Source organism: Triturus cristatus, chromosome 4_1 (assembly GCF_964204655.1).
Source record: "Triturus cristatus chromosome 4_1, aTriCri1.1, whole genome shotgun sequence".
Lineage (NCBI taxonomy): Eukaryota > Metazoa > Chordata > Amphibia > Caudata > Salamandridae > Triturus > Triturus cristatus.
Genome location: NC_140585.1, coordinates 1,335,325,290 through 1,335,338,463, shown reverse-complemented (window position 1 = coordinate 1,335,338,463; position 13,174 = coordinate 1,335,325,290). Strand labels below are relative to the sequence as shown.

The 13,174-nt window shown below is 43.0% G+C and overlaps 1 protein-coding gene across 11 annotated transcripts in view; it reads left to right on the top strand.

Annotated features, from left to right (window-relative positions):
* Positions 1 to 13,174, top strand: part of PDE4DIP (phosphodiesterase 4D interacting protein) — a 1,321,554-nt gene that overhangs the window by 1,289,547 nt on the left and 18,833 nt on the right. For all 11 annotated transcript variants that reach the window (XM_085654823.1, XM_085654822.1, XM_085654821.1 and 8 more), the window contains one exon: positions 3,946 to 3,992. In XM_085654823.1, the coding sequence (XP_085510949.1) occupies positions 3,946 to 3,992 (47 nt within the window). The remainder of the gene's footprint in view (positions 1 to 3,945; positions 3,993 to 13,174) is intronic.

Below are 13,174 nucleotides of genomic sequence, written 5' to 3'. Positions count from 1 at the left end.
TTATGACTGCGATGGAGTGTGGTTCAGAAAGTTGAAGTGGATTGGGCCCTGTCTTGACTTACCTTTAAACTTCAAAGTATTTTCAAGAAAAAGTTTATGAAAAGTCAAAGGTTAGTGGGGAAGGCAGCTGTCAGTGTCTGAGGAGGATGTGTCATTATCAGGGAGCCGCTGGACAGAGTCATGGGGACATTTTTAAAGTTCAGACTCTGTCACTTTTTTGGAAGTTGAAACTTTCCAGTGGGACATAGATGCAGGCTGTAGCCGGTGAGGGCTTCACGAGGCTGAATACACTTCCTGAGATGTCCTGCTAAAAAGGATTTGTTGGTGCGGAAAATAATGTAGGGGGAGCTACCATGAAGGCAGGAAGAGTGGCACTGCACCCTCGGACGGAGCGGCAAGTAGGTAGGTCCCGGTCTCCTATTGGTAATCTGGCCACTTTTTTGTGGAAAACTTTCTAACTCACACATTTCATGTTTTGTCCATTTGGACACCTTTACCACCACATCTTAGGGTCCGGTACTAATTGGGCGTCACTTGGAGGGCAGTACTCATTTCAGGCAATGTTCCAATGAAGGGTTTAAGATTGTTGAAGCTTGTTGTGTTCCTGTAGTTCAGAACAGGAGGCCAGCCAACTAGCTCCTGGAGTCACTCTTGTAAACCTGGGTCCATGCAACAAGGTAGGCCTCAAGCAGCAGGGCAGTCCTCTGAGGGTACAAGGCAGACTTTAAGCAACAGGGCAGTCCTCTGAGGTACAAAGCAGGCCTCAAGCAGCAGGGCAGTCCTCTGGAAAACAAGACTATCATTGAGTGTTCTCTGAGGGCCAGGAGTGACCTGGAGAGTTAGTCTAAGGGTCTAATATTAATGCCTAGTGCCAGCCTTTGAAGTGGGAGAAACACTAATATGGTTCTGGAAATTTCCTTCCTTTTCTGCCCAGGCTTTAAGGTGGCTAAGGGGATAAACGTCTTGTTTTGAGTACCCTTGTGAGTGTGCTGGATACAGCACTTTGAAATGTGGGAAGGGAAGGGAACAGCTCTGCCCGTCCCATTCTGGCAGGGTGACCCATCCTGCCAATAGCTAGTCCCTCTTAGTCTCACTGTCTGAGAGGAATACACAAGGGCCAGCTGCAATGTTAATCACAGTCATGTGACCCTTAACACAGACTGGAGGCACCAAATGGTTAGCTCAAGGAAACTTTCTAAAAGTGACGTTTTCACAATTGTGACCTAAAATCGTGCTTTACCATTGAAGAGGATTTTAAATTACAGTTCTTTTGACACCAAACATGGCATTACTACCTGTACCCAATACATTGTTAGCACCTATTAAATGTAATAACTTAGCCCAATGTTATCCTCTTGAAGAGTGAGGCCTCACAGTAGTGTTGGAGTTTTTCACTACCAAGACATATAGAACTAACTTTTTTAATGCAATGATCACTGCACTATGGGTTGTTCAGGGCCTACCTTAGGAGTGACATATGTTTCAAAAAGGGATGTTTAAGCCTGGCAAAGGATTTATTTTGTCACATTGAATTAACAGTGTAAAACTGCACTCAAGCTGCAATGGCACACCTAAGACATGTTTTAATTTAAGTGGGTGGCTTTTAATTTACAGGCCCTGGATACATGAAGTACCAGTTTACTAGGGAATTAAAAGTAAATTAAATGTGACCATTGGGTGTAAGCCAATGTTACCATGTTTTAGGTAGGGAGAGCAAGCATTTTAGCACTGGTTAGCGGTGGTAAAGTGCACAGAGTCCTAATGCCAACAAAAATGATTTCAGAAAACAGGATGGGGTGAAGGCAAAATGTTTGGGGGTGACCGTGCAGAGATGGCCAAGTCCAACATCCAGTGTTCATTCGAAAAACTGAGCAATGCATTCCAACAGTGAGTAATACATTTTGACCCTCTACTATTTAAAGACACAACATTGCCCTCGCTATTGTGTCAAATATGTGATTGGTAAGTTACCGAAAATGTTTGTTGGAGCCTGATGAAGGCAGTTGTGAAGGATTTAGTACATGTTTTTCTACAAATCTCTTAAATATCTTGATGAAATTTGGGAGACATCCTTGATTCTGAGCTTTTATGAATTAGTTCCCATTCTGAGGAAATAGTACACATTTACTCTATCTGCTGTAAGCACATCACCGTCTTGATGGCACCTCAAAGTACTCCGACAAGGCCAGTCTGTGATCTCTAGAGCAGCATATTGTTACTTTCACTTGCTGATTCATGGCTTGACAAGGAATATGATCAACACAATTTACGTTGTTTGAAAAAATCTTATAATTATATTTTGGGAGGTTTCGTGCTTTAGATCTAAATAAAGGTGTATTTAGAGCTACACGAGTAGAGCCTTTGTGGTTTCATCTAGTAGTGTAGGCATTAATTAAGAATCCTATTTGAATACACATTCATGGGTAAGGTTTGGCTACAGTGGCGCACTGACATTTCCTTATCTGCTAACAGAAATGCCTGTAGGTGATACACCCATGGGCACCCTCTTTTGTTTCACCCGTGCTGCTTAAGTTGAACCTATCAACAAAACTGTATTTTGCACTCAAAAACAGTGATTCAAGGATATGCCAAATGGGTTAGACAAGTTTGTAGAACTGTGTATAAAAGATGACTGAAAAAAGCTTAGCAGTGAATGGGAGTATCAAACAATTTGCATGATAAGCACATATCCAGAGGAGTTGGCCTAACGGCTAGGTCGGTCGACCTTGAATCTGGGAAACTGGGTTTGAGTCTCACCAATGACGCTGAACATATTGTGATTCTGGGCAAATCACTTAATTTCACCGTGCCTAACAAAAATGAATGTGTCCTCATGTGATGCAACTGGTGCTATGTGAAGCGCTCTGATACCCTAATCGGGACAAGTTCGAGCTATATAAAACTCTGTTATATATAAAAAAAAAGGCTATTGTTGTTGACGTTCAAATGCAGCGTTTGCCTGTATTGCGAACTCATTTCAGAGAAACCTCTGTGAATATATTTCTGAAGCGGAACCCTGATATGGCCATTTGTAATGCAGAGGTTTGGGCAAAATCGTCTGCCCACCTATTGCTGTGTACACTTTGGTGAAATTGCATGATCTTGATTACACCGCAAAATGACATTACACGTCCTTTAACCAAGATGAAGATAAAAAAAAGTGCATTAAAAAACGTGTAACAACAGCAAAATAAAGGAGCATTGGCAAAGCAAGTCGGTTTATAGCCGAGCTTTGGGCTTTGCCTATCATTGTTGTCAATGTTGAACAGCATCCTTAAAATGAAAAGAATGTTTGCTGCTGCTGAACAGCATCAGTTAAAAAAAGTAGCCACTACTGTATATGATGCAGGCGTCATCATAAATGTGCCAGTATGTGTCATGACGCTGTATCAGTTTTTTTGCACTTTATTTTTAATTTCCCTTTTTAAGATGACGTATATCCATATTGGAGAGGTACATTTTTAAAATTGTGCAAAGTGCTAAGTAAAGAGTGAAGAATAGCAGCAGGGCCCCAAAGAGTTTTGTAAGAGCCTGAAGCTGACACTGTCAAATGCTTTGGTTGCAGAATACCAAGGCTGCCTAGTCTTGATTCCACTTAGTGACTCTTTCTTCCACAACCTTATACGTTTCACTCTTGCAGGTTCCTGGTACTCAGGAAACCTGGCATTCAATAAAAAGAAATACATTAACTATAAATTCTTATCGATATCGTTACAATAAAACATCTCTGCTACATCACACTAAGGATATGTGATTATTATTTTTGAAAAATAAATCAATTATATTTACTAATTAAGCTATGAACATTCTGATCAATTCTTTAACTTACATTTTACCCCACAGATGCACTGGTTGAATAAATGATATGGTTATTTTAGTTAAACCGGAGTGAATGAAGGAATCCTTCAGATACATTTTCTAAACATGCTTCATTTGTCGTTTCAGTGACCAGAACACATGATGTGTTAAGAAAAGCAAGAACCAATTTGGAGGTAAAATGATGGCATTTAAATTATGCAAGCATATTGCTTAATTATTCGAAATTATGCATTGTAAAGTATATGAAAAAATAATTAGTCAATTTGAGCCCCAAAGTCTCATTTGAGATTAATTCCATGTAAAAAAAATTGTAGTTATGTATTTGTTTTACTGTGAATTCTTCGGGTAAGATAAAAGATGAGTCCCAAAATCCAAAATACCATTGTATTGTCTGTAAACTTCTTTAAGAAGTACTATGACAAAAACTGCTGAACGGAATTACACCAAATTTGACAGAAAGCTAGATATTGGTCCACAAATTATGCTTTTTGTGATTTGGTGTAAATCAGTCCAGTTGTTTTTGAAAAATTAAGGTGCAAATGTATTAGTATATCTGGACGGTTGGCTCTGGGAGAGTCTCACAAGAGTCTTGCAGGAGCGCCAATTTGGAAATAGAGTGTTCTGATTGGCCCAGGGAGCTTTTCTCACTTGGACCATCTCCCTCCTGTGGGAATCAGACTCCCGCGGTCGCCAGTAGGTAGTTATAGTTAGGACCCTGTTTCCATAGGAAAACCGCAACATTCTATTTGGAATAACTTTGGCGCCGGTCGACGAATCCTCACGAAATTTTCAAAACTAATGGGGCGCTACGCTCCGCTCCTACCCTGAAAGTCTCGGGGGGATTCGTCAAGCGGGGGCTGAGAAAAAAGGGGGGTCCCAAAACGCGTTTTTCCCATGCATTTTTCCATAGGACCTTTAGACACAGCTACAGCCCGAACGGCTGAACAGAGTTACTTGAAATTTGGCAGAGAGGTAGTCTACAGATCAAGGAAGTGCCTTTTGTAGGTCTGGTGTAAATCTGTTCAGTAGTTCCTGAGAAAATAGCATTTAAATCAATATATATATCTGTGGCAGCTTACGGTGCGCTTACGGTAAGCTTACCGTACGCGTACGGTGACGTGCGCGAGCGCGATTCTGATTGGCTGTTAGATCTTAGTAAACATTCGAATCGGTCGAAACCAGGAAGTGCCGGCCGCCATTTTCTCTCTCGCACTCTGAGGGGGGGAGGAAAAACAAAGCTTGAAAACATGTAAAGCGGCAGGTTAGACTGCTCCTAACCACCTAGCTTTGATTAAGGTGTCCCAAAAGATCCCCCAAGGCAAAAATTCAATTTTATTTTCGAAAAAACGCCGATTACGCTTACCGTACGCGTACGGTAAAAAATAATTAAAAAAAAAAATGTTCCACACTTTCCCCACCCCGTGTGCAAGTGGTGCCCGAAGGCACCTTTTGTGCATGGCATATTAAATAATGGAAAAATTAATACATTACCTTTCAGAACGAAGCGCATAATATGTCCTCCGTGTGCGGACGGTGCGCGAAGCGCATCGTGCGTACATGGCCCATCCAGCGTAACGTGGGCACGCGGTGCGCGTAGCGCACCGTGTGCCCACCGTGCGTGCACGGAACGAACTGTGTTAAGTGGGCGCGCACGCCACGAATGGCGTAAAGTAACTTAGCATTTAAAAAAACGTACAAATTCACTGAAAAAACCATAGGTTTCACACACGTTTTGTGCATGGCATATTAATAAATGGAAAAATTAATACATTACCTTTCACAACGAAGCGCATAATATGTCCTCCGTGTGCGGACGGTGGCAGAAGCGCATCGTGCGTACATGGCCCATCCAGCGCAACGTGGGCACGCGGTGCGCGTAGCGCACCGCGTGCCCACCGTGCGTGCACGGCACTAACTGCGTAAAGTGGTCGCGCGGTGCGCGAAGCGCACCGCGTGCTCACTGTGCGCGCACGGTGCGCGAAGCGCACCGCGCACGGAACGAACTGCGTTAAGTGGGCGCACACGCCACGAATGGCGTAAAGTAACTTAGCATTTAAAAAAACGTACAAATTCACTGAAAAAACCATAGGTTTCACACACGTTATAGTTAGGAATTAGCATTTAAAAAACCTTGCAAATTCACTGAAAAAAACATAGGTTTCACACATCTTATAGTTAGCTGGACATTTTACTCATAAAAAACCAATGAAATTCCCCCGTTATAGTTAGTGCAGGCAACTATAACTCACGCGACCGCAATCCTCTGCTGATGACATATGTGTCTTTATGAAAAAAAAATATTTGTAATATATGTATAGCTAAAATTTAATGGAAGAAGACATGGGCAAATAAGTGTCTAAATACAGTATTAGCATCAGCAGAGGATTGCGGTCGCGTGAGTTATAGTTGCCTGCACTAACTATAACGGGGGAATTTCATTGGTTTTTTATGAGTAAAATGTCCAGCTAACTATAAGATGTGTGAAACCTATGGTTTTTTCAGTGAATATATATATATATATCAGCAAAACTTCCTTTTGGAAAAAGGAAGTTTTGCTGATATTTTCGGGCCGTGCTTTGGAGGTCCGTTCGTCGACGCGCCCTCTGGTCTGGAGGTGGTGGACATACCGAAGCATTTGGAGGAGCTATATATATATATATATATATATATATATATATATATATATATGATAAGAAGTTCCCCTCGCTTCTCCTCCAAATGTTGAAGGTACGTCGTCGATAAGAATCACAGCACCACAAAGCACAATCCAGTGGTATTTATTTATAAATGGACCAAGGCATACGCAAGAGTGATGTCACTGACCATATCATGAGTGATGTAATATGTGACGTCATCAGCAGTGCATTGCGGGGCGCGAGTTATAGTTAGCTGAACTAACTATAACGGGGGAATTTCACGGGTTTTGTACGAGTGAAATGTCCAACTAACTATAACGCCCCTGAAACCTATGGTTTTTTCAGTGAATTTCTAAGGTTTTTTAAATGCTAATTTCTAACTATAACGTGCCTGAAACCTATGGTTTTTTCAGTGAATTTCAAAGGTTTTTTAAATGCTAATTTCTAACTATAACGTGCCTGAAACCTATGGTTTTTTCAGTGAATTTCTAAGGTTTTTTAAATGCTAGTTTCTAACAATGCCTACAGAAGTATGACATGTGAAGAAAGAAGAAAAAACACACAGAAAGAAGCAAAAGTAATATAGAAAGAAACAACAGAAGTCCACAAAGACAAAGAAAAATTCAGGAAGAAGCAAGACATGTGCAGAAAGAACCAACAGAGGAGCAGAAAGAGGCCTTGTTGCAAAATCATCCTATGCCCACAACTTTTTCAGACGGATACTGGTGGTAACTGACTCTGACTAACCAGGCCTAGAGCCGGTGCTATGCTATAAGACACTTAGAATACAGTGAAAACACCTACATACACTAGGGAACACTATGCATTGGGGGACCCCTGTGATTAGCATAACCTCCTCTGTAAGTCCCTAGTACGTAATAGGGCAGGGGGATTAAAACTACCTCTTGAAACGTGCCACGGGGCGCGTTTGCACAGTGGTGAAGGGAGGGGGGACCTGAGGTGACATGTGTTCAAACACGCCCTGTGCCCGTTTTAAGTTGGGAGATTAAGTCACCTTGAATCCTGAGGGTCCCTAGGGTCCAACTAGCCCACTAAGTACCTCCAGTAAGTGCCACAGAGCTGCGTTGCACAGAGGTGTAAAAAGGGTCATGGCCAGGACCACTTCTCTGCAACGCAGGCCTGTGGCGCTTACTGGAGGTACCTGGTGGCCTACTTGGCCCCCAGGGGCCCTCAGGATTGAAGGAGACTTAATTCCCCAACTTAAAACGCGCCACAGGGCGTGTTTGCACACGTCACCTCTGGCCCCGCCCCCTCCCTTTACCACTTTACAAAGGCACCCTGTGGCATGTTTTAAGTTGGGGGATTAAGTCCCCTTGAATCCTTAGAGTCCCTGGGTCCAAGTAGCCCACCACGTACCTTCAGTAAGCACCACAAAGCTGCATTGCAGAGAGGTGGTCCAAGGCCATATCCCATTTTACACCTCTCTGCAATGCAACTCTGTGGCACTTACTGGACGTACCTGGTGGGTTAGTTGGCCCCCAGGGACCCTCAAGATTCAAGGGGACTTAATTCCTCAACTTAAAACGTGCCACAGGGCGCATTTGCACACTTGTGACATCAGGCCACACCCCCTCCCTGCACCACTGCGCAAACGCACCCCCTGGTGCATTGTAAATTGGGGAATTAAGTCCCCTTGAGTCCTGAGGGTCCCTGGGGGCCAAATAGCCCACCACTTACCTCCAGTAAGCGCCACAGACCTACGTTGCAGAGTGGTGTAAAAAGGGGCATGGCCTGGGCCACCTCTCTGCAACGCAGCGCAGTGGCGCTTACAGTAGGTAAGTAGCCAGTTGGCCCCCAGGGACCCTCAGGATTGAAGAGGAATTAATTCCCCAACTTAACATGCGCCAAAGTGTGTGTTTGCACACATGTCACCTCAGGCCCCGCCCCCCTCCCTTCACCACTGAGCAAAAATGCACCCCGTGGCGCATTTTGAGTTGGGGGATAAAGTCCCCTTGATTCCTGACGGTCCCTGGGATCCAACTAGCTCACCAAGTACCTCCAGTAAGCGCCACAGAGCTGTGCTGCAGAGAGGTGTGAAAAGGGGCATGGCCTCTGAGCACCTCTCTGCAACGCAGCTCCCTGGTGCATGCTGGATGTACCTGGTAGGCTAGTTGACCCCAGGGACCCTCAGTATTCAAGGGAAATTAATTCCTCAACTTACAACTCACCTGAGGGCGCATTTGCACAGTGGTGAAGGAAGGGGGCGGGGCCTGAGGTGACATGTGCAAACACGCCCTGTGTCACGTTTTAAGTTGTGGAATTAATTCCTTTTCAATCCTGAGGGTCCCTGGGGGCCCACTAGCCCACCAGGGACCTCCAGTATGCGCCAGGGAGCTGTGTTGCAGACAGGTGTTCAGAGGCCACTCCCCTTTTTACACCTCTCTGCAACGCAGCTCTGTGGCGCTTACTGGAGGTACCTGGTGGGCTAGTTGGCCCCAGAGATCCTCATGATTGAAGAGGAATTAATTCCCCAACTTCAAACGCGCCACAGGGCGTGTTTGCACACATGTCACCTCAGGCCCCACCCCCTCCCTTCTCCACTGTTTAAACATGACCCGTGGCACGTTTTAAGTTGGGGGATTAGTCAGTCAGTCAGTCAGTCAGTCAACAATAGCTTTATTCGGTTAATAATTAAAACCATCAAAGCATACACAAAATTTCATTTGCAAATAGTTACATGTAAAAATAATTAACAAAGGAATTTCAAACAGTACACAGTGCACAAATATACATAAAAATAAGTTTAAACAAATAATTGGCGAATGTGAACATTAAAAAGTAAGGCGGGCCAAAATTTATAAAACTATTTCATGATATCAAAAGAAAGGGATAAAAAGGCCCGGTCTCGGACTATCAAACATGCTAAAAAATAGAACTAAAATATATTAGACTACATTCGATTTCTACTTCTAATTGCCCCTGAAAGATAGCTGGCAACTCCAAAACAGACAAGAGGAGAGCCCAGCATTTGCAGAAATACCAAAGCGGGCCTTACTTGGTCAAAGTGATAGTTCTTAAAAATGGGGCAAATAAATTTTTTACGTAACAGAGTGTAAAATTTACAGTAAAAAATCATATGCAGCGTATTTTGTTCGGAGGCGTTATCACAGGGACAGGGGCCCAAAGTGCCCTCTTTAAAAAAGCCCTTCGGGTGTGCTAGGAGCCAAGGTAACATGTCATGTTTGAACCTAATCAATAAAAATAGATGAAAAGGGTTATTTATATAAGTCAAGTATGGCTGAATCTCATTGCCCATACTTAACATGACAAATCTCCTAACAGACGGTTTACACACTTCCTCGCCTTCTCTCTGCAACTTTGCCCTGCACATGAACTGCGACTTTAAGTCTTTTATTTCCAATTTAGACAGCTCACATGGTCTCTCAAATAATTCTAAGCAGCCAAGAGTCTCCATCTTAGATTTAATATATCTTAGCCAAGGAATACACATGGCTTTGTCAAGGACCAGACAATCTTGTATAATGAGCTGGTTTAGGGTTGGTGGATGCTGCGCCCAAACCCTTAGCCAACCCATTAATGGGGCAACGGAAATCTGATCCACTAGATACTCAGCCCCCAAATCTTCGTGGATATTAAAGATTGAAGTAGAAACAGGCAATGACAAAAGTTTCCGAAAAAAGGCATTCTCAATTAATTGAATCTCCACTGCCGATGCATAGCCCCAGACCTCACTACCATACAGGGCCATCGGCACGCACTTAGCGTTATATATCTTCAAAATCGCGGGCAAGGGCTTGCATCCCAGCCGTTTTGCAAAACCCAACAATGCTCCTGTTGCCCTAGCGAGAATATTCTGTTTCTGTGCGCGTTGCGCGACCCATGATCCTCGGTCATCAAAAGTGACCCCCAAATATGGAAAGGTCTGGACTTTTGTTAGCTCCTGCTTATTGCAGAAGAATTTAACCTTTTTAGCAGCTCCATCTCCTATTGTCATTGAGTGGGATTTTTTAAAATTAATTACTAAGTCCAAGGAGACCATAAAATCGTTAAAACCATTTAAAAGGGCTTGAAGGCCTCTTGCAGTTCTAGCCAATAAGACCGTGTCATCCGCATACAACAAAGCGGGAATCAACTTAGTACCTACTCTTGGGATGTCTTTACAAGATGAGGACAAAACTTCCCCCAGGTTATTAATATAAAGTGAGAAAAGCAGGGGGGCAAGAATGCACCCCTGTCTTACCCCACGCTTCACCTGCCAGGCATCAGTTAGATTCCCGTCCTTGTTATAACGGACCGCCGCAGTAGTGTCTTCATGTATAAGTGCTAAAAAGGAAATCAGCACAGGGTCGAGACCCATAGTTGCCAGGGATGCCCATAGTTTTTGACGATTAACCAAATCAAAAGCAGTAGATAGGTCCATGAATGCTAAGTGTAAGACCCCCTGCTTCGCAATCGTATACTTCCCAATGATGAGATGCAAATTAAGGCATTGACCTACCGTGCTCCTTCCCTTTCTGAAACCATACTGAAGGTCCGAAATAATGGAGTTGTCCTCCAGCCATGATGTTAACCGTGCTAGGACAACTTTACCCATTATTTTCATCGCAGAATCGAGAAGAGAAATAGGCCGATAACATGCCGGATCCTCTCTAGCACCTTTTTTAAATATTGGTACTATCACGGCCTTACCCCAAGAACGGGGGACACCCTCCTTTGCTACCGCGTTAAAAACTAAGGTTAGAAGTTTCGCCCAGTAATTTGAATCTGCCTTGTACAAATCTGCAGGGACACCATCGGGGCCGGGTGCTTTGCCCTTTGCCATTGATTCAATGGCGTCCTGAACTTCAGCCTCAGTAAAATTAATTTTCGATGACAGATTAGTATCCCCAAAATTTACAGGATTCTGGTCAGGAATCTCAGAATAAAGCCCACTAAAATGAGACACCCATTTATCTGGGGCAATAAGACAATCATTAATAATATTTTCCATTTCATTAAAAAGTGGGCTGTTAATTACTTTCCAAAATTGGGAACTACTTTTTAAGACACTAGCGTCTGACAATTCTTCCCACGCCAAATTTTTCAGACAAGTTTTCCTTGCCTTTAGTGTTTTCTTGAAGGATCTTCTTGCCTCCACAATCCTGCTGATATCTTTAGCGCCATCTTTTAAGGCCAGTAAGAGAATTGAATGCGCGCTACTACATGCCTGATCAAACCAGATTTTATGCTTCTTAGGTCTTGGTTTCCCAACGAGAGTTAGATTATCCATAATCTGGCTGGTTATTCGCTCAAAGGCACCAAGAATATCCCCTGGTTTAGATTCTATCGCTAGGCAAATATTAAAATCCTCCAAATTACTGTGATACAGTTTCTCAAAAAAATCACTAGGAGTAATAACCTCCCATCTCAAACGAGTTCCCTGTTTAATAGGGACTATGTTTGAATTAGAGATTGTAGACATATGATTAGGCCTAAAGACATCATTAATATTTAATTCCAAAGATAATGGATTGTGGTCACTAAGGACGTTTGCAGTAACACAAAATGGTCCTATCAGTCCCTTCATAGTACAGGAAATTAGTATATGATCAATAATACTGTTGTGACCCTGACCAGTGAATGTAGGCACAGGAGATACTAAATTCTGCATTGGCACAAATAAATTAAAAGCAGATACAATACTGTCTAGAAACATCCCACCTTTTGAAAGATCAAAGTGGGCTTCCTCCTGCGGGCAATAAGCCTGCTTAAAATTTCCAAAACAATTGGATTGTCTTAAATGAATATTAAAATCGCCAAACAATAACAAATAATAAGGGGTAACATTATTTGCATCGAAATCCTCTAAAAAGGTGAATAAGACCTTTAAGTGCTCCAATTCGTCCATCCTCGTAAATGAATTATAAAAGTTCACAACTAACATTGATGGAAGGTTGACACCTACAACTTTAACCGCCAATATATTAGGTGAACTAGTCTTAACAAGTTCTGTGCTATACAATAGCTTAAGACTAAATAATAACAAGAGACCACCACTGGGTCTCCCCGAGGAAGAAGGCACAGCATATTTAATAAAAGACTGGAACCCATCCAAGTAAAAGGAATCTCTGGCCTCCCACGTCTCTTGTAAAGCAATTATATGGAAGGAAGAGAGAAATGACTTCCAACATGTATCCTCTCTTTTTGCTCTCAGCCCAGCTATATTCCATGACAAGGCAGTAACCCTATTTGCTAATACATTAGCCACACTATTACCCATAACCGAAGATTGGGAGGAGGGGTCCGCTACCTCCTCCCTAGCAAAAGCCCTTTCAGGCACATAATTAAGCGTGCCAACGGGAGCATTAACCTGTTCATCTTGAGTGAACGTAATTTTTGGGCGATTGATACCATTAACCCGATAATTCATTTGGGTAACGGGACTAACACCCGGACCATAAGAAACGGTATTATCATTGACAGGCATCGCACTTCCCTCATCTTCCATACACACCCCACTGGCTTCAATGTCCACAGACTGGCTGTGCGCTACATGAAGTCAGTCATTTGTGTCCAGAGAACTAAGGACCTCATATCTGTTACTCAAGGCCAGTGTTCTGATCGCAGGAACAGGTTGGGCGTTGTAACCACTATTCCCGCCCCATCTCTGTAAGTGAGGTGGATAGAAGAACCCCAATGGGAGGATGTTCACATATTCATCATGTAATCTAGACGTTCCTGCCTGCCTAAAAATGTTA